This window comes from Danio rerio, chromosome 4 (assembly GCF_052040795.2).
Source record: "Danio rerio strain M-AB ecotype USA chromosome 4, GRCz13ab, whole genome shotgun sequence".
NCBI lineage: Eukaryota > Metazoa > Chordata > Actinopteri > Cypriniformes > Danionidae > Danio > Danio rerio.
Window position 1 is genome coordinate 53,832,705 of NC_141024.2, and position 26,345 is coordinate 53,859,049.

General features: G+C 34.9%; 2 protein-coding genes across 2 annotated transcripts in view; one reads left to right on the plus strand and one right to left on the minus strand.

Annotated features, from left to right (window-relative positions):
- LOC101883803 (PWWP domain-containing DNA repair factor 3A-like) overlaps positions 1 to 26,345 on the plus strand; it is a 69,688-nt gene that overhangs the window by 434 nt on the left and 42,909 nt on the right. The window lies entirely within an intron of this gene.
- Positions 936 to 9,740, minus strand: LOC141381674 (uncharacterized). The gene is made up of 3 exons (XM_087249175.1): positions 9,595 to 9,740; positions 9,099 to 9,248; positions 936 to 3,596 (listed from the first exon to the last, which is right to left on the minus strand). The coding sequence occupies exons 2-3, from the start codon at positions 9,181 to 9,183 to the stop codon at positions 2,626 to 2,628; spliced, it is 1,056 nt and encodes a 351-aa protein (XP_087105301.1). The 5' UTR covers positions 9,184 to 9,248; positions 9,595 to 9,740; the 3' UTR covers positions 936 to 2,625.

The window sequence follows — 26,345 nt, forward strand, 5'->3', positions numbered from 1 at the left end:
TTTAAAGTATATATTTACTTCAAAAAGAAAAGTTATCCTGTCAACAGAGGGGAAAGAGCAGTTTCTGACAGGATTGCTCTTCATATTCTCTGACAGGATTGTTCTTTATTATCTCATACCTCACAAAAAGTATTTATTTATGTAATTAGTCTGTTTATTAAAGCAGGTCCATACATTTTTAATATAAAGTAAAATTTTCCTCAAATTGAAGGCTCGTTTCTATGGAGTTTGTATGTCTTTTTTCCACATAGTCAGTTATTATAAAATACTAATTATTACATTACATTATCATGTTCAAAATCAACAAAAACAGTTCACAATGTTTGTCTCACCTGTTATTCTTAATTTGGTAGGTAGGTTGTAGCGCCGTATCTGGCCGTTTCGGGTCTGACGGGTCTTCGAGGGTTGAAGTAATGACTGTAAAAAATATGGACAACGCGACAGCCCCTTTTCCCATTGAACGCCTTGAGGGCAAAACTCCTGGGCACAAACTGTCACAAAAGACTGCTGAAATTGGAGCCTTGACATGCGCAGAAGGACTGTCTGTTGGAGCCAGAGGAGGAGCCGCGAAAATGAGCGGAGTCGAGCTTCCAACCAAATGCTTTATGTAAAATCAACCACGCCCCCCGAACTTCTCACTCGACTGCCGGTGTCTGCACTATAACAAACGCTCACTGATGTAAATAGAAGCACTTACAGTAAAAAAACACAATAATATACGGTTTAAAAACGGTGTGATGTAAGCTGTTAAACTTTAATAAAAGCAATACATGGTGGACTGCAGAAATAAACGATCTTTTATACACTCTAGCCTGAATATGAGCACAAATAATATATTCTCTTATTGTTATATTTGTTGTTGGTATTTGTTATCTTCATAGGGGTAGAAATAACACTTGTAAAATATGAACAATAACATATAAACAACACATACATTTTTAGAAAGGTTTTTATTTTTAATTAGCCATCAACAGAACCCAAAATATAGCCTACACACCATAACGATTTACCATGCGGGAACAATCGTGCGTTTAGAAGATAAATACAGCAAGATTACTAAATATCAACAGGATATTTACACATCCCAACCCTGCAATTTGTCAATTTGTGCAAAAAAACTTTGCACTATTAATACAATGTCTATCTGCTGCAACATCACTAGTATATTGTTTATTCATTTTCGCTTGAATTGTTTATTTATTTAATTTTTTTGCCTCCGTTTTCATTTGGTTTATTCGATGCCTTCATTATATCTGGCAACGAGGAATTTACATTCATTTTAATGTTAGCTGGAGTGTTCAAATAAAACGCCAACAGTAAATGATGTAAATATAATATCTAACATTTACAGCTCTATTAGATTAAGATTCGATTTCAAGAACCTTATAATGTTTTATAACAGCAAATTCAGCAGATTACTTAATAACATGCCAAAACTTAAAATGCAGAGACGTCCTGTAAAGCAAGTTCAAATAACCTTACAGGAGATCAACGTGGAGATTATTATTTAGACACAAAGAGAATTACTGCTAACGATCTCCAGTATTTTCCCCGTACTTAAATAGGTTTATTTTATTGTGCAGTTTTATTGTCATTTTCGTATTTCTTAATTCTTGTGCACTACAAAATGTATTCAATTATATTATTATTTAATACTTGTGCAATCGATACAGGTTTATTGTTATTTATTTTGTCCTTTATTTAAATAATTGCTATGTATGCTGTTTGCATCTTTATTCAAAGGTTAAACTCAGTGATACACTTTGCGTTCACATAGTAGCATGCGTTTGTTGTCATATCAACACAAATGTATGTAATAACGTTAACAAATGTGAGGGTTTTATATAATGAAGATTCAATCGCGCCAGCTCCGGGCAGGAGCGCATATAACCTACTCGCGGCGTCGCGGGCTGATTCCGGCTCGCATGCGGCAGTGCCTGCTCGCTCGGCCGCCGCATCTGGCTCAATTGACTCGGGCTGGAATCGCGCAGTGAGTCCCGGCATCCGGAGTAGGTCCAGCAGAGGGAGTCAGTCTGAGGGGTAAGTCTCCGGCAGGCAAGAACTAGCCCCAGTGTATTTTGCTATCTGGGTGGTTAGGCGTGTATCAGCAAACTAATAAAGCCCGAAAAAAAGCCCTGACCTTGGCGAATAAACAGTGTTCCACTAGATCATGTATGTCAGAAACTATAGTTTACTGCTGAACTCATTTTGTCATGGTAAAATAACACAGAAATCGAGTAATAACACTTCAGTCTCCTGCCGAAGCTCAGAAGGTCTGCTTTGAGAATCTGTCAATCACAACTGTCAATCACGATGACACGCCCAGCATTAAATTACAGCTAAAAACAAACTGTTTACAAAAATGAAGATCTGCACCTATTTCAGCACAATAATCAGTGCCTTAATCGACCAGAACCATCTTTCAGGAAATTTTTTTGCAAGTGTAATTAATTTTTTTATTTGGGCTCAAGTCTCGAGCCATTGACACGGAGGAGGCGGGCTTTTTGACTTGTACTGCAGCCAGCCCCCAGGGGGCGATCTAACGGCCAAGACCTTCACTTAAACGCAGGCTTGCGGCACACTTGATGGAAGTCTATGGAGAGAAAAGTCCAGTGTGACCATGGCTTAAGTGCAAGTGAATGGTTTCTCTCCAGTGTGGATCCTCATGTGTTTATTAAGGGATGATGTTTGGCAGAAACTCTTCCCACACTGAGTGCATGTGAATGGTTTCTCTCCAGTGTGGATCCTCATGTGTTTATTAAGGTGTGATGAGCGGTTAAAACTCTTCCCACACAGTGTACATGTGAATGGCTTCTCTCCAGTGTGAATCCTTGTGTGTCTATTAAGGTATGATGACTGACTGAAACTCTTTCCACACTGAGTGCATGTGAATGGTTTCTTTCCAGTGTGGATCCTCATGTGTTCATTAATTTGTGATGAGCAGTTAAAACTCTTCCCACACCGAGTGCATGTGAATGGTTTCTCTCCAGTGTGGATCCTCATATGTTTATTAAAGGATGAAGATTGGCGGAAACTGTTCCCACACTGAGTGCATGTAAATGGTTTCTCTCCAGTGTGGATCATCGTGTGGTGATTAAGGTGCGATGAGCATTTAAAACTCCTCCCACACTGAGTGCATGTGAACGGTCTCTCTCCAGTGTGGATCCTAGTGTGTTGATTAAGGGATGATGATTGGCGGAAACTCTTTCCACATTGAGTGCATGCGAATGGTTTCTCTCCAGTGTGGATCATCATGTGGTCATTAAGGTGTGATGAGCAGTTAAAACTCTTCCCACACTGAGTGCATGTGAACGGTCTCTCTCCAGTGTGGATCCTCGTGTGTTGATTAAAGGATGATGATTGGTTGAAACTCTTCCCACACTGAGTGCATGTGAATGGTTTCTCTCCAGTGTGGATCATCATGTGAATCTTAAGTTTGCTTTTGCTTGCCAAACTCTTTCCACACTGAGGGCAGGTGCAGGTGAAATGATTCTTGTCTCTCCTTTTCAAAATAACATCAGTCTGTAAATTAGTTTTTTCCTCAATTTTGACATGATGTTCCTCCTCTTTACTCCCCTCATTCTCTTTAATTAGGTCTGAAAAAAAAACATTAAGTCTTAAAAACTCATCAAAAGCTGAAAAGTGAAAAGACACTGGAAACATTGGCTACACACTCTGTAATTTTGATGCACATTAAATATAAAATAAATCAGATCATTTTATGTTTGGTCCATCAACCTGTACAGATTTAGCAGATTCAATTAATCTTTATTTATCTAGTGCTTTTACAATGTATATTGTGTCAAAGACACTTAACATAGAAGTTATAGTAAATTGAAACCGTGTCAGCCCAGTTTTCAGAGTTCCTTACATAATTGATTATAAAATTCATTTTGGTCATATTGATAAGACACAGATTTGAAAGATGTAAATGGCCTATATTTATTTGTATATATTCATAATAAGAATTTTTTTCCTCTAAAATTTGTAAAGCAGACAGGAAATACTTGGTTATTCTGTGCCTGACTGGTAAATGCATCAAAAAAAAAGTTCTGGGGTAAAAGCTAAACAAACAGCTGAATATTTGCCTCCTCGCAGACATGAGACATACCTGTACAGCATCTGCATAAAGGCTAAATGTGCACCTTTCACATTGTCTGCTGTTGGGTCTTAATTATTAATTCTGGGGTGATTTTGAGGCTTAGTTTGGCCAACACTTTCTTTGTTTCAGCAAATGAACTGATATTTAAGAACATCTTATTTTGACATATTCTGGGAAAATGCTTTGGAAAAAAAAGAAAAACTCAATACACTCTGGGCAAATTTACTCCCTTTTTGTTATATTCATGTCTGTTTTTTTTCTCCAGTGGCCTCTATTATAAAAACATTGTTTTGATTGCAAAGCCTTGACAGCTTATAATCATGCATTTATGATAGTTGGTATTTCCTGTGACGACAGTGTGGTAATTTAGATTCATATTTAAAAGTAATGCAAAGTGTCAGATTCACAGCACGGCTGTGTAACTTGTTTTCTCTTTTCGGTCAACTGGTTAGGCGGTTTCTGTCTCCAGAACATGATGAGACCAGGACTGAAAAAGCAGTTTAACACTTCATTTGCATCTGACCCAACCTACATGCTGTAAAATGTATAAATGTAGTGTTTGCTGTGCAGTTTAGAGTTTGCTTTCGATGACGCCACAGCCACGCTGAGTTCTTCTTATTAAAAGGATTCTGCTTTGAAGACAACCGAAAGTACCCCCCAGCTTTTTGGGCTCTTAGAAGTTTACATCAACAATCAACGTTGTTTAATTGGTCTTCACCCATGGGACGGCAAAAAGGAAATTAGTAAGAGTATAAAGGAAGTGGAGAAGAGTTGAAGAGGGCAGCATTATGTGGTGTGCTTGAGAAAGCAAAGTTGACTGAACGGTTGCAGTGTAAAACGAGTAGAGCAGGGGTGGCCGGCCGGTCAGAATCGGCAGGCTAGCGCAGAAGCTCAATTGAATATACTGGGGTAAAATAAATGCTCATATTATAAAGACATGGCAGGGAAAAACGTAATGTAATGCAGTGCTTCTTGTACAATCTGAGACCCACTTTATATCACATATCACTTGGGCAGTGGAGATTGCTGATTTCTAAAGAAAACAGACCTTAAACGTGCAGATTTTTGCATTGACATACAGTTCACCGGAAGCATTTAACCCAGGTTTCTGGCAAATTAAAATTAGCATGCTTCGGCATATACCCTATTATTGCACAGCCAATTTACACAAACTAACTATAGAAACACTGTTCTGGTTTTCCAACATCTGTAATGATGAGGGCCCACTTTGGTTACTGATGGAACAGCACACGTCTAATCCAGTGTCATTATGCTCTCTACTTTGTGCTTTCATTCCAATTTGTGGTGTTTGTTCACCAAAAATAAGAATTAATGAAAAAAAGAGAAAGTGTATTATTTTGTTCATATTGCTGAATGCTACTGTTGTTGCAGTTCAGCTGTAATTGTGTGTGTTCAGTACATATGCCTGTGATTGATTGTATACAGGGAGCGCTGCTGGGTTATAGGAGGTGCAGTGATCTAGAGAGATAATGGAGTGTGAGACAGTATCATGCTGCTGTAAAGCCACTAAAGAATAATAAATCTTTTTTGCTTTGTTTAAAACGTTCTAGTGCCATGTTTCAGTAAAGATCTAACGTATTTCCACTACCGGACACAACACAGTAAACAATATTCTACAAATGACCCAGTTATTAATGTATCACTCAGAATATGGTCACAATTCAGACTTCACTTTAATAATAAACAAGCATTGCCTTCTGCTCCCATTTTGTTAAATCCGTTATTCTCTTCCTCTCTTATAGATTCAGCATTCCAATTATGCTTTAGGAAGGGAGTTATCTGTGTTAAGGACCTGTTTAAAGATGGCATATTTATCTCATTTCAACAGTTAACAGACATTGAGATTTCCCAGTCAAATATTTTAGGTACCGTCAGGTCCGTAGTTTCATTAAAAAACACTTTTCTCCTACACTGAACCAACCAGAAGCATGCTGGATAGATGAATTGGTAAATATGAACCCATATCAAAGGGGTATGATGTCCATGTTATATGAAGAGATCCAAAGAACTGCCTCCCCTTCCCTAAATTGTATAAAGCAAAAATGGGAAGGTGAACTGGGACTAGAAATATCAGATACAGCCTGGCAATATGCCATAGCACTGGTACACTCATCTTCTGTATGTATTAGACATGGTCTTCTTCAGCTTAAGGTGCTTCATAGGCTTCCCCTAACTAGGAGCAAGCTGGCAAAAATTTATCCAGGAACAGATTCATCTATCCCTAGATGTGGTTCAGAGCCAGCAGATCAGAGTCATATGTTCTGGGGATGCCCTAGAATACAATAATGTTTTGGACCAGTATTTTTTGATAATTTTCATCTATATGTAATAAAGATATGGATCCTAATCCTTTGACCTCAATTTTTGGTACAGTGCCCGAAGAAATGTACCTGTCAGCCTAATCACAGAAATCCTTGCCTATTATTCTTTATTGGCCAGACGCCTGATTCTTCTCAGGTGAAAAAAAAACAAACCTGCCATCCCACAAACAATGAATATTAGAATTGTTTTCACATCTTTAACTCGAGGACCTTAAGAACACCATCTGAGGCTCTGCAAAAAGTTTTATGAGGTTTGGCAGCCTTTCCTATCAAACATTGAACGCTCAGGGGTTATTATATCCTACGTAAACTCCTACGAGTTTATCCCTAATTTCTTAATTAGTTTTATCTGTTTTATTTATTTATTTGACTTATTTGACTTATTTATTTTTCTCTTTCTCCCTTTTTCTTTATGGGGTGTAAGTATTTCTGTATCTTTGTACCATTTTAATTTTTTGTTCAATACGTGTGTTGTGGAAAAATTTAAGACTTTTGAAAAATAAATAAAAATATTTGAATAATAGGAATGTAAGCAGTACTAAAAATAGTTTTTAGAAGAGTAATAATCCCATGAATCTAGTTACAGTACATGTCCCTGTCGAAGGTCTGTGAATTTAAGCTTATTATTCCCTAAAGAAGGACAAGCCATTCTCGTAAGTGACTTTGTTCTTTGTGTGACTGAAATGTAAGCAATAGCTGTGTTTCCATCCAAAATGCAAATTAAATTTATTTGCAAAACTGGAACATCACATAAAAGATGTGCGAATAAAGCAGCATTTCCATCCAATGAATCAAAGAGAACAAAATCATCACTTCCTAATTAACTGGCGCCAAATATCAACAGTAAAAACAGAACTCACAGTGGTAGAAGAAGCTACATAAATCTTTTTTTGTACTTAATAAATGACTTTCATCTCAGAGGATAATGCCGACACACAATGAACACGTGGTGACGTTTGAAGCCATTAGACGTTTGAAAAACGTTGAGGTGGTATACCTTGAAAAGGGGTATCGTCCCATGCCTAAGCAGCATAACACTTTTAAGATCTAAAAATTAATTCTTAAAAAAAAAGTCTCAAGCAAAAAGATTCCAATGGTGCCGCCTGCAGGTACATGAAGAATATGGTTAATACTGATGAACTTCACACTCAAATGTTTGCATATCATCAGCATGCTGATTTTCTTCATTTCTTAAGCAGCAAAAGATATTTTTACATTAGTTTGTTGGCCAGTTGTAGTCAGTGCAATGCTAAACGTTATCTTTTTGTCTCATGTCATCCTAACACCATCATATAGTTTACAATACTGTACAATGTTTTATAATAATTAATTGTATTAGTCTCCATTTCATTCAACATATTTCAAATTAAGGGCATCCACGTTTTCTGACATACTTTTAATCGGGGTTTCTGCAGGTTTCACCAAGTTAAATTTAAGATGTTTTAAGACATATTTAAGACCATTATGAATGAAATTTTAGACTAAGGAATTTTTCAAATGCCCCAGATGAAAAAGATTTGTATTTGTCCTCTCAAAAATTTTTATAATTTAATGCATTTAATAATAAAATAATAATTGAATAATAATAATATTTAAATATTTTTTATATTTCTTAGCAAAAGATCTTAAATATTGTGTAAAAACAAGAGAGCTCTATTTGTATCCACACACTTTTTTCTAAAATAAACTTTCTTTAAAATAAAAAACAAATGAGCAAATGATTTTAAAGTTTTAAAACTATAATAAACTAAATATATGCGCAACAATCTGTCCAGGTCTATGTCCTCAGCAGTAAATCCATGGAGCACATTTAAACAAATGTTATTGTAAGCAAAATAATTAAACTATTATGATAAATAGAGTTAAAATGACCTTTTTGAATAAAAAGTTTAACATGTATTGAGATAAATTGTTGGTGATTGTATGGGTTTTGGCCAGATTGGGTAACAAAACATGAAGAAAGAAAAATAAAGACTTGTATAAAAAAGATTTAAGACCTACAACACAACATTTCAGTAAATTTAAGACTTTTTAAGGCCTAAAATTTTAGATTTTGAAATTTAAGACATTTTAAGACACTGCAGGTTTTAAATAGGGAATAGCCCTGGTAATTAGTTAATATAATTATGATGTCATTCTAACTTAGTTACTATCTGTGAGAACTGGTAACAACTACTAGAAACAACTTTAAACCCATAAAAAAGTTGATAAAAAAAAAGGGGAATTGTGATCAACGTGACATATGCAAATGGAAAGTACTAAGCCAACACTATCACTGTAATAGCAGATATCTTTTATGAGAAAAGAATAGGTCAAATATTGTCAGCTCAGATAAACTTTTTAAATTTATTGTTTTTATTTATTTTATATAGTGCCAGTGCTCATGGACGCTTTACAAACAGTAGGAGAACAAGAAATGCAATAACCTTAAGAAGGTAGAGAAAATGGGAGACTATTAAAACAGAAAAAGAATGACACGAGAACAAGTATGAAAGAAACTCATTTCTATCTTTAAATAAGTGCTTATGTGCGTTTAGGAGAACTAGGCAGCACACTCAGGGCTGCAAGATGGATTTAATTTAGTATTCTTATTATTAAAATATATCTAAATGAGGATCAAATGACTGAGTTGGTGTTTGAGAATGAAAACCAACCTGTTTGTTCCTGCAGATCTTCCTGTTTGACTGTGAATGTTTCTTCAATCTTCACATCTTCACTCTCCTCTTTAATAAATGCCATCTTTATAACAGTGTGGAGATCAGTCGCTTCAGCAGGAGTTTTTCTCTGCGTTTGGACACTTTATCCTGTTTAAAATAAACAAAACAATGAACAGAAACAAACTTCTCTTTAACATTTGCTTTAACAGTTTCTTTATATGAGAGTAATTAACAAAAACAAATCAGGTAAGTCTGAGCAAGAAACAATAGCCACAAATGAGCTGATTAAAACTAGTGACGAAACTACATGTCAGGATAAAAACAACATTTATGACTAAATAAACAAAAACAAAAACTGAATAGTTGTAAAGAAGCTTTTAAAAATGACTGAAGAACTTAATACAATGTTGAACAATGCATCCACACATATTTACATTTTATAATGTTAGCATTCAGATATTATTTGAGTGTAAATTCAAAATGTGCAACTCACCTTTTCTGTCTTCAATGAAGAAGTGGGATAAAAAAGTCCTCAGTGGGTTTTTCTTTGTAGGTTGTTGTTGGTATTAATCCCAATGTAGGAATCTACAATCGTAGTTTATCCTCCAAAGTTGTTCTCTTACAGCTAAATCAGATAATGAAGCCTCCGTTAGAAACACGGAATATATAGATACAACCCTGCTGAGCTACTGGATCTGGAATGTGATTGGATAAGACTCAATTGGCCCCCATTAAAGCTGGTATAGAGATGCAAATGAGCAGTGGAGAGCAGTGAAGACTCAAGACACATACAGGGGGGGATGGGAAGTTTAGCAGCTTTACAAACCAGTTTTACAGAGAAATAATGATGTATTGGGAAAATAAGTTGACTTTAGCCATCATCATTTGTTTTGTTGCTGTTGTTTTATAGGACTATTAATGGAAGCTTTTTTATTTTGGCTGCTGCATTTTGTAGTTAATGCTGATACACTTATGTTGAGGTATTTTGATTTGAAACTCATTTTAATTGTTTTTTTTCCCAAGCTGGTTTTTGTTTAAAGATGCAAATGAGCATTGAAGACTTAAATCACACTGATATCTCAACACACACAACTACATTCACTTATATAATAGTTATGTAAGTGATACTATTGTACTGTGATATATCATTATTTGTTAAAAGAAACAATTTCTAATCTTCACAGTGAGGTTTTATTTGTGTTAAGTTCAGTCAATATATTAATATTAGCAATGTTTTAGTCATTTATTTATCACTGAACTTGTTCTTTATGTGAGTTTAGAGTCCTTTTCTTCTCCTAAAGCACATGCAGCTCATTACTGCTTCCTGTAAACTGTCAACACACTCTTAACAGATCAATTATTTCTTTCCAAAAGTGTCTATAAATTTTTATGATCAAAATGTAACTTGTTTCTGTGCCATTTTTTTTTCTTTCCTTCATTTTTTAGTTGAACAGAACACGTGTGAGCAGCTCATCTTTCTCGAAAGCCTCTTATTCACCTGATATGTAACAAGGATGTTTTTCCCTCTGATTATCAGTTGTGTTTGTGCATACAAATATGCATAGACATTCACAAAAGAATATATAAGATACCCTGTGACAAAACCTTTTTTAACACAGTAAAGCTATCACATACTGTCTATTTTTTGCTACTTTTGGCCTTAGAAGATAATTGTTTGTACATTAATCACAAATGGATGAGACACACTGTAACTTCAAACTCATTTGTGTTAATTCCAGGTGCTGTGAAATGTTATGTATAATCTGCAGAAGCAATCAGGTGTGATTAAAGTGCCATATATCTGATCCAGTCCTCCAGCATCTTTTTTGCTTCAAAGAAAGTCTTTTACACTACAATCATATTAGAATTGGTCTTTGTTGCTAATAATTTATTTATATCATCTGAAATATAACTAATTCTATTATATAGCTTTATCTCTTAACCATGAGAAGGAGGGAAAAGGCACTCTCTCACTCAATGCAGTCGAATCAATGAGCAAAAAACACAACACATTAAAGCTTACCAAGACACATATCACAACAAGAGAGATCTGTTATGGTACAGGCACAAATCATAATTTTAATCAGAAACTTCTACAGCACAGCAGCTTCTAGATGTACCCACTCTGTCTAAGGTAGGCTCATATATATATATATATATATATATATATATATATATATATATATATATATATATATATATATATATATATATATATATATATCAGCCGGGCATAGTTAATCTGAAAGCAAGTTGGGCCGCGGTCACACTAGAGTTTGTGCTTGCAAAATTCTTTCGTACAGCGCTGCAAAAAAGGGTGGAATAAAACAATATGATTAGACGATACTTAAAGCGACTGATTGCTCCATATAGCTCATGTTTTGAACTTCTATTGGTCTCTTGCACTCACGTGATGCGATTTCAAGCTTTGGTCTTACCTTTGTAGAGTCCTCTATCAAATCTGTCATGCATCTATATATTTATAATTAGAAAATAATTACACCACAAGTTAAATTATTGTCTAGGCAGTTTATACAGGGTAATTCAATGACAAGAGTTCACTTTCATATCTACACAATGCAGAACTTTTAATGTGATTAACCTGCTCCACCTACACCAACTACAGCATTTCCCAGACTTCTGTTTCACTTTGATATAATTTCAGTGGTGAACATCACATAAAACAACAACTGCACTTACTCCTGTAACTTGTTTGCAACAATGAAATTTAAATGTCTGTGTCACATATTCATTTAAATAAATGGATCATCATCATGTGCATTCATCTTTATTAATAGCTGCCTAATAGGCCAGACCATTAACTGAATAGGATTGTTTTACATATAAGAAACCTGTTAACAGGTATAGCTGTTTATGCCAATACCAACTTGATAGCCTAAAGCATATTACATTAATAGGACCTGCCTTACATCTCTTAAGACACATAAGCAAAGGTGTCTATAACAATACATGCTTGATTGCCCAGATTATTACATCTGAATGGTGCCTTTTAGTAAGCATAGTTCTCCATCAATACCAGTTTAATACCTCAAATAAAGACACAGATGTGAGGCGTCACAGTGGTGCAGTGGGTAGCATGATCACCTCACAGCAAGAAGGTTGCTGGTTCGAGCCTCAACTGGGTCAGTTGGCATTTCTGTGTGGAGTTTGCATGTTCTCCCTGTGTTCGCGTCCGTTTCCTCCGGATGCTCTGGTTTTCACAAAGTTCATAGACATGCGGTGTGTGTGAATGAGTTTTTATGCATGTTTCCCAGTAACGGGTTGCAGCTGGAAGGGCATCCGCTGTGTAAAGCATGTGCTGCTGGATAAGTTGGCAGTTCATTCCACTATGGTGACCCCTGGTTAATAAAAGGACTAAGCTATAAAGAAAATGAATGAATATATGAGTAATATCACACGAGTATCAGTTTCTGTATTTCTATTTGTTGTAATGAACAGTTGTTGTTGCAATAAAAAATTAATAAATAAATTTGAAAAAAGCAGTGCGATGTGGCTCTCGAGAACGATTGTCCCTCTACCTTTTGTTTCAATCCCCTGAGAACTTTGGTCATCTTCAGAACGCAAATGAACACAATTTAGATGAAATCAGAGAGCTCCCTCATCTGTCATAGACAGCAAGAGTCCAGAGATGCTCAAAGGGTTTGACAGTGGTTTTTCTGGAAAAGTAACCAAAAACATTGTCAAAACCTGTGACGTGACTTTAGTGGTTCAATTGTAATCGAGTTCCAAGAACATTTTGTGTGCCAGAAAATGTTTTAAAAAGCAGCCATGTCCAAAGTAGGAGCTGTTGAACCATATAGTGGCTGCTTTTTGACCCTGTAGCCTATTCTCTTCATTTGCATTCAGCAGAAGAAACTCAAACAGGTAAAAATTGTTTTTTTTTTTTTTAATGTGAACTACCCCTTTAATGCTTCTGTAAGTAAAGGTAAATGAAATATTATTACTGAAGATATTGCTAAAGAATAGCAGAAAACGTGGAACACAGCTAATAAGAGATGACAATTCATTTGAAACAATAAGAAACACTATATAGGCCTATAAAGTTGTAAAAATAGAAAAGAAAATAAGGGGTCATAATTATGAGGATGAGATTTGGACTCTTATATATTAATAGTAAGTAATGTGTTGTAGACATGCAAGCCATCATGAACTGGATTAAAAAAAGCTTCTCAAAATTGTCTTAAAATGTTTAGATTAAAAAATTTGATCAACTTTAAATACTAAAGTGTGTGTTTGTGAGAGAGATCTAATCTATTTTAATTTTTATTAATATTTTTTATTTTATCAATCTTTTTATTTTTATTAATCTATTTTTATTTTATTTATTTCTGTGTTTTTTCTGTATTATATTTTATATCCATATTTGTTTGCACTACAGTCTTGTTTGTACGTATGCAATATGAATGTACAGTTATTTGTCATGCCAATAAAGCACCTAAAATGTGAAATGTGAGGGAGAGAGAGAGAGCACAAATAGTATAGAGTGAAAAACAAGGGAGAAATGTATCAATAAGTCATGACTGCAACAGTAAGGGGCAAAAAAGCTAAACAAAAAAAAGACTTTTATTTTGGCGTGGTGTGTGACGTCATCAGGGGGCGCCGCTTCAGCGCTTTGATTCAACTGGAGAAAGGTTTGTGTTTTTAAATGTTTACGGATATAACCCGATTTAATTAAAGTTTCATGTTTTTCATCCGATGCTACATTGTGTACCTGCTGTTGGAAATATTATTTTAACCCTTTATACAGCGTAGTACTATTTTATTCTTAGTAACCGAGGGCTTTTGTTTGAAACAGAAAAGTGTGTAATGCGAGCTTTAAAATAGAGGTATTGTTAGTTTTATATTCACACATTTGTTCATTTAGAAGTCTCTATATTGTTTACCATGTTACTTTGAATATGTCATCAGAGTTAGCCTGCCAGTATGACTTGAATTCAACATTAACACTGTTTATTTGACTGTGAACAATGTTGTACTTTGATAGTCATTTGCTGCTAATATTATTTTACTATTAAAAAGTTTGCTAATAATACTTTTATGAAATTAATTTATTAAAAGGAAAGTCTGAATGTGCAAATATAAAACCAACTTTACCTCTATCTTTACCTCTATAATGCCAGTAACCTGATAGAGGTAAAGTTGGTTTTATATTCGCACATTCGTTTATTTAGAAGTCTCTATATTGTTTAACATGTTACTTTGAATATTCGATTGGAATTAACATGCAAATATGACTTGTAAACAGCATTAACACTGTTTATTTGACTGTGAACAATGTTGTACTTTGATAGTCATTTGCTGCTAATATGATTTTACTGTTTAGAGTTTGCAAATAATACTTTTATGAAATTATATTATTAAGGGGAAAATCTGAATGTGTGAATATAAAACCAACTTTACTTCTATAGTAACCTGCGACCCCCACATTCATTTATTTAGCAGTCTCTGTATTGTTTACCATGTTACTGAAAATATTCGGTCAGAATTAGCATGCAAGTATGACTTCTAAACAACATTAGCATCTAATTGATTAATTTACTGTAACCAATGCTGTACTTTGGTAATTATTAGCTGCTAATATGATTTCCATATTTAGAGTTTGCAAAGAATACATTTAGGAAATTTTATTATTAAGGGGAATGTCTGAATACCCAAATATAAAACCAACTTCACCTCAATTATCTATAGAGGTAAAGTTGGTTTTATATTCAGATATTCAGACTTTCCCCTTAATAATATAATTTCAGAAAAGTATTCAAACAATAGCCACAAATGAGCTGATTAAAACTAGTACTCCATTTCATAGAGATAGGTTGGTTTTATATTCGCACATTCTGACTTTGCCCTTAATAATATAATTTCAGAAAAGTATTATTTGCAAGCTCTAAATCATATTAGCAGCCAATGACTATCAAAGTACAACATTGTTCACAGTAAAATAAACAGTGCTCGTTAGAGGCGATTCAGCGAGTTCAAATTCAGCCATGAAACTCGTTGGAAAACCTGTTACATTGCCTATTTGGGAACATTTTGGATTTGTGGCGTACGAGAAAGGCGAACCAATAATTTGGATGAAACAATTTGCAGGGCTTGTTTTTTTATTTAAAAATAGATAAATAAATAAATAAAACACCTGACCGATAGGATGATACAAAGTAAAAGCATGTTTTTAATCATTCTTCATAATCTGATTCATAGCCTACATGTAATAAACCCATATTGCGCCAACAAGAACAAGCTCTAAAAGGTAAAGTTTAAAGTGAGAGGAGTTATTGATATGTTATTAATATTAGTTGTTAAAATTAATGATCATAAACACGACCTGCGTTGTATAATAAATGCCGTCATGGTGTCGTGTCTGCGATCTTTTCTCGTTGAAGAATAGATAATTCATGTTATCCCCGTCTTCCCAAACAGGTTTTCATCCACAGTTTCCACTTTTGTTTCTTCTCAAACCATAAAGTATCGCTATAGCAGGCCCGGTGACAGGATGTCATAATTCATAATTCAATTTCATCAATGAAGGTTAGGCAACGATACCGTTTACATTAATGCAGACAGATCATGGCTTAAGAACCAAACAAGTGGTTTAAATTAAATGTCAGTCTCCTTTTTTCTTTCCGTTTTATTTTAAATAAATGTTTAAAGTTTTAGGTAAAGACGTCAAACTATGTCCACACATGCAAGCTAAACTAAATCATGCTTTATTACCCAACTAATATCAGCATTAGGAAGAAAAATTAAATGTTGCAATTGAATGCCATTTAAAATATTTGTTAAACGAATGTTACTTTAAAAAAAGCATATATATCTATTAAAACTGAATAAAGTACATCGTCTAATCGGAAATAAAGGAAATTAGTTATTATTTCCATTATTACATGTATTAAAAGGCTAGTCTTTTAATTAAGTTAGTTAATTGATCTGAAAATATTAGTTGCATTTTCTTTTCTTGTAAATAATAAAAGTTGCATCAGATTGATGAAAACAAACCTGAATACCCGTGTGAACAGGGCCACAATGACTTCTTTTTTATTTTTATTTTTTTACATAGAAACTATAGAATAGTGTCTTTTGTCTATAGACTGGCAAATGCATCTGAAAAAGAAACTGCTGAATCTATGTGAATATTTGGTAAGTTATAAAACAAATGTTGTCTGGTTTAGTGATATTAGTAATGCATAAAAAATCCAAAGGAGAATTCTCCTACACTTGACACACTGATGACAGCCACTTTGTGATGGCTTTTAAGGTGGTTAATAAGGTTTGTTGTTGTTACCTTGGGAAGTTTGGACTGAACAATCTACATTGTAAAAGCGCTATACAAATAAAGGTGAATTGAATTGAATTGAACAGGAGCAAAGGCTACCTGATGATCACCATTACATTCCTCGAAAAAAACACTTGCAATCTAGAGGCAGTCACCTCATGCTTGTGTTGTGCTACAATCTGTAAACTCCACTCATTAAAATAATGGCTGGGTGTTTATACTGTAAAATCATGACTATATTTAATTATTGACTGTGGACCACAAATATCGTTATCATGATACTAATATGATAATTGTGCAGCCCTATACCCTTTCATTATGTTCTTGGCTGTTTTTGACCCATTGACTTTCATTATAACCACACTTTTTTAACAGCAAAGCCATGACACCAAGTCTATCAGATAAAGAGCAGGAGTCAGAGATTCAATTAAAAGAAAGTTTACTGTAGATAGTTTGCAGTTTCATCAGCAGAGGCCAACTTAAACACTCGCAAAAAGTTTGTAGACCGCTCAACATACAAACTCAGAACAACAACATTTAGACTCTTACATACCATCATTAACTGTATAATATTATAATGCCAAAAAGCATTCTCTCTTTTCTCACTCCGCGAACTGTTTTTAGATACTCGTCAGTGAAGTGCACTGAAACTCCAAGAAAACAAAACACACAAATAACTGGAAAGGATTATTTGAACCTATGGGCTTACAATATACTGATACCCTGTTTTTCTAGGCTTTATTGGTGATAATGGTCAGAATTGTTGGACCATTATTGCCTTTTAGCATAAGAATAGGAGAGAAACTAGCCAGACAGTAATGTGTAAATTGTGGAGCGGGCTAAATTTAAAGAAACATGTATTACCTTTTTTTAAACATGTGTACCTTTTTTTTGCTTTTATTCTTGCCATAATAAAAATATGTATAGAGCAACCCATGTTCTGCTGTCATAATATTTTAATAAATTATAATAGGTAGAACTGTCCGAGATATGAACAAAAGCAAGTGATGCGTCAAAGTTTGATCCTTTACTTCAGCAACTTCACGTGCATCCTACCTCTAATATATGCTTTTGCGCAGTCCCATACAATTAGTGCAGATACGTCTGAGGTGTCATTTATACTTAATTTAATTTAAGTTCACTTGTGATAAATGAAATGAATTCATTATCGTTGAGGAGCGAAGTGTTAGGTCTCCATTGTTTGGAAGTATGCTTATTACCCAAGTCCCATAATATTTCTATTGGTGAATGGTCCGACGTGGCCATCTGTAATATCTTCATACTAGTTGTTCTGTGCAGCTCATCTCTGGAAGTAAAAAAATAATCTATTCTGAAGTAAGACTGATGGCTATGTTAATAGAATGTGAAGTCTTTGTGATTTGGAAAATTGCTTCGCCATACTTCATACGTAAATTCTGAAGATTGAGATTATACTCATTCACGAGCATGGGGTATTGGATATGGGTTGTCTATCTAGATGTTGTGACATAGTACAATTGAAGTCTCCTCTAATTACTAATATTCTTGAGCTATGCTGTATAATTGTGTTGAAAACTTTTTTTAATAAAAGCCGGTCTATCCTCCTTTGGAGCATATATATTCATGAGTGATAGTTCAATGTTATCCATAGAGCCATTTAGCAATATAAATCTACGCTCAAGATCTTTATGGATATTTACTAAGTTAAAGAAACAATAAATATTTAAGTAAATAAAATTAAGTAATAAAAGAAAAAAATAGAATGAAATAAAAAGACATTGGAACATTGGGGGGGGGGGGGGGTGAGTTCATCATAGGCTGGATTCGAACTGAGTTCTTGCTCGAATGTGTCAAAACATTTTACCATGCGTTTTACAAGCTACGCCTCTCACACTGTTAAAGACGCTGCAAAATTTTAAACCTATAAATCACACTATCTCTTTTTTAACCCACTCAGTGCTATGTTTAAACTTAACTGTGTTAACAGCATCAGCTCAACTGTCCCACTCTATTTTTTTTCTTTTGTTATTAATTCCGGAGAACAAACTTGCAAATAACAAGTTTTATCTGGTCTGCGTGTTATTTGGCGTATGCAGTGTTTCAGACTCCTACAGAACCATAATTTTTGAAACTCAAAATTAACAGCTTCATAAACAGAGACTTGTTTTTCCAAGCATAAAAACTGCTGTATAAAGTTAGCTAATCCGTTTATTCCATGGAAGAAAACAAATACCTCAGGGAAATCAATTGTAATGATCAGTCAAATCCAACGTAAGGAGTCGAGAGTGGATTATCACCTAATAAGTTTGAAGGCAGGATACTCATCGTTAAGTGTTGTAATCTTCAGGTAGAATAAGTGTCAACTATTAGATTGATTGTCAGAGATGATTTTCTTTTTCACATAATCCATTGCCTCGGACGCAATCTGAAACCACTTTTCTATTCCATTGTGTGAAATTCGGAACCTTGCCGGAAAAAGCTGTCCATATTGCACGTCCTGTCGCCTCCAAAGAGCTCTCCTGACATCAGTGAAGACTGCTCTTGCCCCTGCAACATTGGCGGCGTAATCCTGAAAGATGGTGATTTGATTAATGTTGTGAATGAGCAGTGTGCGTTCTCTGGCTTTTTGTAAGATCTCCACGGCATCTCCATTGTAATGTAACTTTGCGGTTATGGTACGAGGCTTGTCCCCTGGCCTTTTTGGAACAAGGCTATGATGTGAGTGGTCAATTTTGACATCTCTGTCCATTTGAAGCACTTTTTTTTAGCAGTTTGAATACTGCTGTAGTTTTGATCCCGGGAGCTCGGAGATTACAGTAACGCGCATATTTCCGCCTTCTTATGCGCCCTTCCATATCTTCACATTTTTCTTTTAAGTCGTCGACGTGTCTTGTGAGTTTAGTTACAGTTGCCTGGAGAGTGACCATCTTGTCTGACCAAGTTGAGAGTACTCCCTCGACATGCTTAATGTTCTCTTTTATTTGGTCAATTTCAGAACGCACAGCTTTGGCATTAATCAAGATTTCGGGTCTCATAGCCTGTAGTTCAGATTTAAGTGCATCAAAATCCTCTTTCAATGCGTTCTTCAATTTTTTCGTTATTACAGATTATTTGTCCACTCTTAAGGAGCAGAGAATGTCCGCCTTTATCTTCTCGAAGACAGTATTTGTATCGTCAGGCCGTCCAGAAGGAGATCCAGGCTCACTGGAACTACTCTGCCCCGAGGCTTCGGGCCTTACGGTGGTAGGGCCAGAATACTTGTATTTATGGAGATTCGCTGCCATCCTTGACTGTATTTAATCAACGAGGTCTTCTGTTCGTTTGCAAGAACAAATACTGTTCATTCCCAGACATTAAACAGCTGTTAATAAAAAAATTTTTAAGATTATATAGGAGCGCTGAAAACATGTGTTTACTCCATCACGCTCGGCAGCGCCCCCTCGACTGACACAGTTTTAATGGACTCTATGCAAGATCTCTTCCGCGTTTGCGATTAGCCCTCATGTCAACTTCTGGTACAGCACCGCGATCACTGTAAGCGGATGGCGCAAGTGATGATGATAGATTACACTCGTTGTTTATAAAAGTTTCCTTGCATTACCATGAAGGACAATAATGGAATCGTGAGACACAGTGCTGTCACACCAAACAGCAAAGAAGGGGTTAAAATTCTACATTTCGAGTTGCATCGATCATTTTGAGGGTGAGTATTATTATGCTATATATAAGAAAAGCAATTAAATGCTAGCCATATCTTTTTTTTCCTCATAGTTCATATTGATTTTTATGTTGTTTTAATTACCTGTATCATTTCTATCCATCTGCCTGTCTATCTATTTACATGTATGTGTACATTGTGTCGTCAATATCCATTAGTATAAACGTTACTAACTATGGGTTATTTCTCACTGTCCTATAAGAGTGGAGTGACGGAAGATCAGCATTTCAGGTCGATAATGAAGTCAGATAAGCTGCATAGTTTGAGTGAAAGGTTATTTATACTCGGGATGACATGATGATCCAGCTCATCTACAATAACATCAAATTGTTTCAGGGGAAGCTGACCTTTTTTTTTTCTTTTTTACTTTTACCTGTCAAGATGACTGCAGATTTGAACAAACACTCACACAACTTTTTTTGTTTAAAATTGTCAAATTTACAGGTGTCAAAAAAAATTATTTATATTTATGCTGCAGTGCAAAAGTCAAATTACTTATATTTAGATAGTTTGGGGTTTTCCTTGTTGAAAATTAGTTTAAGAGGGTATCCCATTTGTTACATTTTTGCTACTTTAAACAAATGCATTTTGCATTATTGAGCATCACTGGGGGTCTGACAGAAGTTGCCTGCCTGATTTTTGCTTGACGGCGGAGGTGGTACATCACATAATTCTGCAATTAGTGCAAGTATCTAAAGTGATTTATATATTTACATTAGTGCAGAGCAAATGTTCACTCAAATTGTTCTGTTATTTATGTTTACATGTTTATATTAATGCATTGAAAATTAATGTCTATTATATCGACAACTTTATATTCCTGCAGTGCAGACCACAACATAGAAATTATATTCAGTTTGTGTTTATATAATTTTTTACATGAGGAAATTTAGCTTCATCATCTACTCTTTAATCTTTAGCTTAAGCTTTTACTGATGGGCAGAAGGTAAGCCATTGTGTAAATCTGGTTGATGCTCTCTGTAATAGAAAGAGATAATGACTGTCCAGCTTGTTGCTTCACCCTGTGGATGAGATGCTCAGTGTGGACCTATCATCTTGTGAAGGATGGCTTCTTCCTCACAGTTGCTCTTACTCTGAACGCGTTACTCTAGATGTTGTAGGATGTAAATGAATAAATCAGATAGAAATTCAATTAAATTCAACTGTTTATTGTCATGTGCACAGTAAGGAAACACGTCTCCCTGTACAATGAGATTCTTACTTTGCCGTCCACAGTGAATTCATACACACAACATACACATCATACACAACATACACATAAATACACATATATACACAAAAGTGACTAAAGATTGATTGTAAAATGTAAGTATATAAATATCTATGAAAGTAAACAATATGTAAACCTGATTTGAGTAATGGGACAGATGTAAACAGTGTACAGTGTTTTTTGTTTTTTTTGTTTTTTATTGTGCTTATTATGCAAAAAGTGCCTAGTGCAATTGGATTATGTGCAAAAAAAAAAGAATAAAAAATAAAATAGTGCAAAATGGGATGGAGTATGTAGTGTTGTACTGAGCAGAAAAAGAGACTGTTATGTAATGCATTAGGTTTTGAGTATAAAGACTTGTGCTTAACATATTTGTTTTATTTTGTTATTTGCCTCTTACATGATACTAGAATGTTTGATGTGGGTGTGTATATGCATGTATACAGTATATACAGTATAATATAATTTACTATAATATGGTTAAAATGTAATATTTTATATAAAATACAATTACAACTTGTTACTACTTTTTACAAGTTTTCCTTTTATTTTCTGATCATAATAGTTTCGCACTTGGAGGTACCTATAAAAATCTTGATTTTCAAGTAGAAAATTGTCCTTTAATTGTTGAAAGCTTAAAATTTCTCCCTTTTTAATGATGGTACTGAAGGAAGTGATTCCCTTGTTTGCCCATAATTTGAATCTGTTATCCAATCTGTTTGGTGTGAAATCAGAATCATAAGCGATCCATTTTAGAACTGTACAGTATTTTAGCAGGTTAAATTCTTTCATCACTGATGTCCAGACATTTAAAGTAAGTTTTGTCCATGGGTCTTCTATTTGTTCTGTATATTTTTGTAATTTTTCATCTATTAATATGGCTTGAACAGGCGTATTTCTAAATGTTAGGTTTTCTATATCTTTCCATGGGGCATGATAGTGTGGGTCACACCAGTTTACTATAGTCCTGATTTGTGCTGCTATATAATAGTCTTTTAGAGAGGGGAGAGCCCATCCTCCTTTATCTTTCGGCAGCTGCAGTGTTTTAAAGCGTACTCTCGGCTTTTTTCCCTGCCAAATGAAGCGCGAAAGCATTTTATCCCATTCTATAAATTGTTTCTCCGGTATTTCTACAGGTAGACACTGAAATAAATATAAAAATTTTGGTACAATGTTCATCTTAATTGTTTCGATCCTCGAACTAAAGCTAAAAAAGGGGATTAGGTTCCATCTGGTCAAATCTTCTCTAGTTTTAGCAGTTATAGGGTCGAAGTTCATTTTTTGGATTTTTTCTGTGTTTTTTGTTAGATGGATACCTAAATATTTGAAAGATTTTGTATGCCATTTTAATGAGTATACATTTTTAATATTTGTAGGGGGATTATAATTATAAGTAATTATTTAAGTTTTTTCTATGTTTAATTTATATCCAGAGATAGGGCCAGAGTTTTGGAGTTGTTCCATGAGATAGGGTAGTGAAGTGGTTGGATTTCTTAAATAAATCAATACATCATCTGCGTAGCAGGCAATCTTGTGTTCCACTCCTTTAATATTGATACCTTGAATTGTTTTATTCTGTCTTATGCTTTGTACTAGGGGTTCCAAATAAAGTGCAAACAATTGAGGGGACCACGGGCATCCCTGTCTGGTGCCTCTTTCCAATGTGAATGAATTTGAGAGGTGGCCGTTGATCTTTATTTTTGCAGTTGGTGTATCATAAAGTGCTTGTATACTTTTGATTATAGTTTCGTGGAAGCCAAATTTGTGTAAGACTTTGTAAAGATATGTCCAGCTGACAGAATCGAAAGCTTTTTCAGCGTCTAAACTTAAAATCATTGCTGTTATCTTATTTCTCCTGATATGGTTCATAACATGTAAAGTGCGTCTAATATTATCATTAGTTTGACGCTGTCGGATGAATCCAGATTGGTCTTGGTTTATCAGATTGGGCATGAGGTCTTCCATTCGTCTGGCCATAATTGATGTATATAATCTATAATCAACATTTAACTCAGATAGAGGTCTGTATGATCCGCACTGTAACTTGTCTTTGTCCTCTTTTGGAATGATAGATATTATTGCTTCTTTCCATGATGGTGGAACAGTCGCATTTTTTAGGGTCCAATTAAAGGACCGGGCCAAGATGGGTATTATCTCTTTTTGGAATGCCCTATACCACTCCCCAGTAAATCCATCTGGTCCTGGAGATTTGTTACATTTAAGCTTAGTAATGGCCTTTTTTACTTCGGTTTCTGTTATTTCTGCTGTCAATAATTTGTTTTGTTCATCAGTTAGTGTTGGTAGTTCCAATTTATCTAGAAAAATGTCAATTTCTTTGTTTCTATCTTCAGGCATTTTAGAGTATAATTTTTTGTAAAACATTTCAAAAACAGTTTGAATATTCTCTTGTTTGTTTTGTATTGTATTGGTCACAGGATCTCTGATTCAATATATTGTTTGGTCTGCTTGTTGTTTTCTTAATTTCCATGCCAATATTTTCATAAATTTGGGGCCACTTTCATAATATTTTTGCCTGGAGAATGATATTTTTTTCTCAATCTCTTGAGTATATAGCATATTAATTTCATTCTGTACTTTTTTAATTTGTTTTAATATTTTTGGGTTTTGATTAATCTTGTGTTCCTTTTCTAATGATTTTAGTTGATGCTGTAATTTGTTTAATTCCTGTTGCCGGAGTTTCTTGTTTCGTGAAGCAAATGATATAGTTTTCCCTCTTAATACTGCTTTTGCGGCATCCCACAGTATAGGAGGAGTGACCTCTTCATTATCATTATTTTCTAAATAGGTATGAATTTCATTTTTAAGATGTTATTTAAAAGATGGATTATTAAGAAGGTTTAGGTTAAATTTCCATAGTGTGTCTTTGTATTTGTTATTTAATTGTAGTTTTAAATAGACTGGAGCATGATCACTAATGTCTATACTTCCAATATCACAACTCGTAACTCTGGCCCTATCTGTTTTAAACATAAGGTAATAATCAATCCTTGAGTAAGTATTATGCGGAGAAGAAAAATGTGTATAATCTTTTGTATTTGGATACAAGTCTCTCCATATATCAATTATGCCAATATCATTTATCATTGCATTAATTTTCCGAAGAATAGGTTTGGGAAAAATTATTTTCTTATTTGTGGAGTCTAAATCAGGTTGTAGGTGTATATTTAGATCACCCCCACAGATCAGAATACCCTGCGTTTCAGAGGCTATGGTCTGAAATACATTTTGAAAGAGATTAATTTTACTATTAGGAGGAGCATAAATATTAAACAAAGTAACATATGTTCCATTTAGTATCCCCTTAACCAGAATAAAATGACCTTCTTTGTCAGCATATTCATATTTTTTTTCAAAAATAACTTTATGAGAAATCAATATTATAACCCCTCTCCTGTGCCCTGTAGGGTATGATGAGTAATAGATCTGGGTAAATCCCATTCTTTTAAGTTTTTCATGTTCTGAATTATTCAGGTGTGTCTCTTGTAAGTATACTATATGGGCATTTTCTTTCTTCATTTTAGTCAATATTTTTTTCCTTTTGATTGGATTAAGTAGGCCATTAACATTAAATGAAATTATTTTTGTCTCGTTAATTATGTTGGTTTAGTATTTCAATATCTCTTGAGTAAGGAAGACAGTAACCCTGGAGAACAATATACGAAACAATAACGAACACTACAAGAACCTGATGAACATATTGAGCTTCCAAGTTAGGGGTCTCAAACAAACAACCCTGGGACAGTCTGATGATATCTAGCGTGGGAGGGAGACCTTTCTTTCTGTGGTGGTATTCAGGGCCCCCCAGTTCACCGTATTTACATGAGATGAAAGTAAACATACCTCACGTGTCCGACGTAATATAACATTATTGAATGATACGGAGAAAGAAAAAAAAAAAAAAAAAAGAGCAGAAATTATCTCAAGTTTTGCGGTTCATAAAAATGTACCAATTCAAGTATTTGTTGCAGATGGCGTAGACAGACTTAAATTATCTTCTATATGCCTGTAGACGCTCTCGGATGTCAGTCGCTTGTTGATTTGTTTTCTCTTTTGTCTTTTTATGCGAGACAGTTTCCCACGACGTGTGTTTGAGTTGTTCCATCAACGATTCTGTCTGCGGCGTTTTTTCCACCCGGAACCCTTTTTTCACCATGTCTGTGTATGCCTCTTCAGCTGTATGGTACGTGTGAACCCCGTCCTCATAGTACACCCGTAGTCTTGCTGGATATGGAGTTTGGAATCGGATCTTCTTTTCTTTAAGTACTTTTTTCACCTGTGAGTAATCCTTCCTTTTCTGGAGAACCGCGGGAGGATAGTCATGATCGAAGTATATTTTTTGCTCTCCCATGAGGATTTCTTTTTTCGCCCATGCCTTCCGGATCACTTCTTCTTTCGTTCTGTATCTGAGGAATTTTACTATGATCGATCTAGGTTTTGCATTCGTTCCGGGTTTCGGCACGAGCGCCCGATAGGCTCTTTCTACATACAGCTCCCTGTCTGGGGGAAAATCCAAAGTGTCCCGCAACAGTTGTTCTACGAAATCAACCATAGAGTTTTTCTCTGCATCTTCAGGCACGTTGTATATCCTTATATTGTCTCTTCTTGATCTGCCTTCTTGGTCAATTTGTTTGTTTTCCAATTGCGATTGTATTTTGATGATTTTTTGCATGATTTCCTCCACGTTTTGCAATCGGGTTTCAGTTTCTTCAATACGATCCTCTGCGTGGCTGATTCTTTGATTAGTCTTATTTAATTCGGTTTTGATTTCATCCAGCTGGCGGTTGTTGTCCTTCCGAAAGTCTTGAATTTCCTCCAGTATTCGTTCCAGATTGATATACGTGTTGTCAGGGTTACTAGGCTGTTGGCGATTAGCATTGTGTTGCTGTGCTAACGCATGTGTTCCAGCGGTGCCTACTTGCTGTCTGCCTTCAATTTCCACAAGTTCCGTGTTGGTTTTCCTGCTCTTTTTTTTCGTCTCCATTGTTGCCCCACTATTATCGGTTA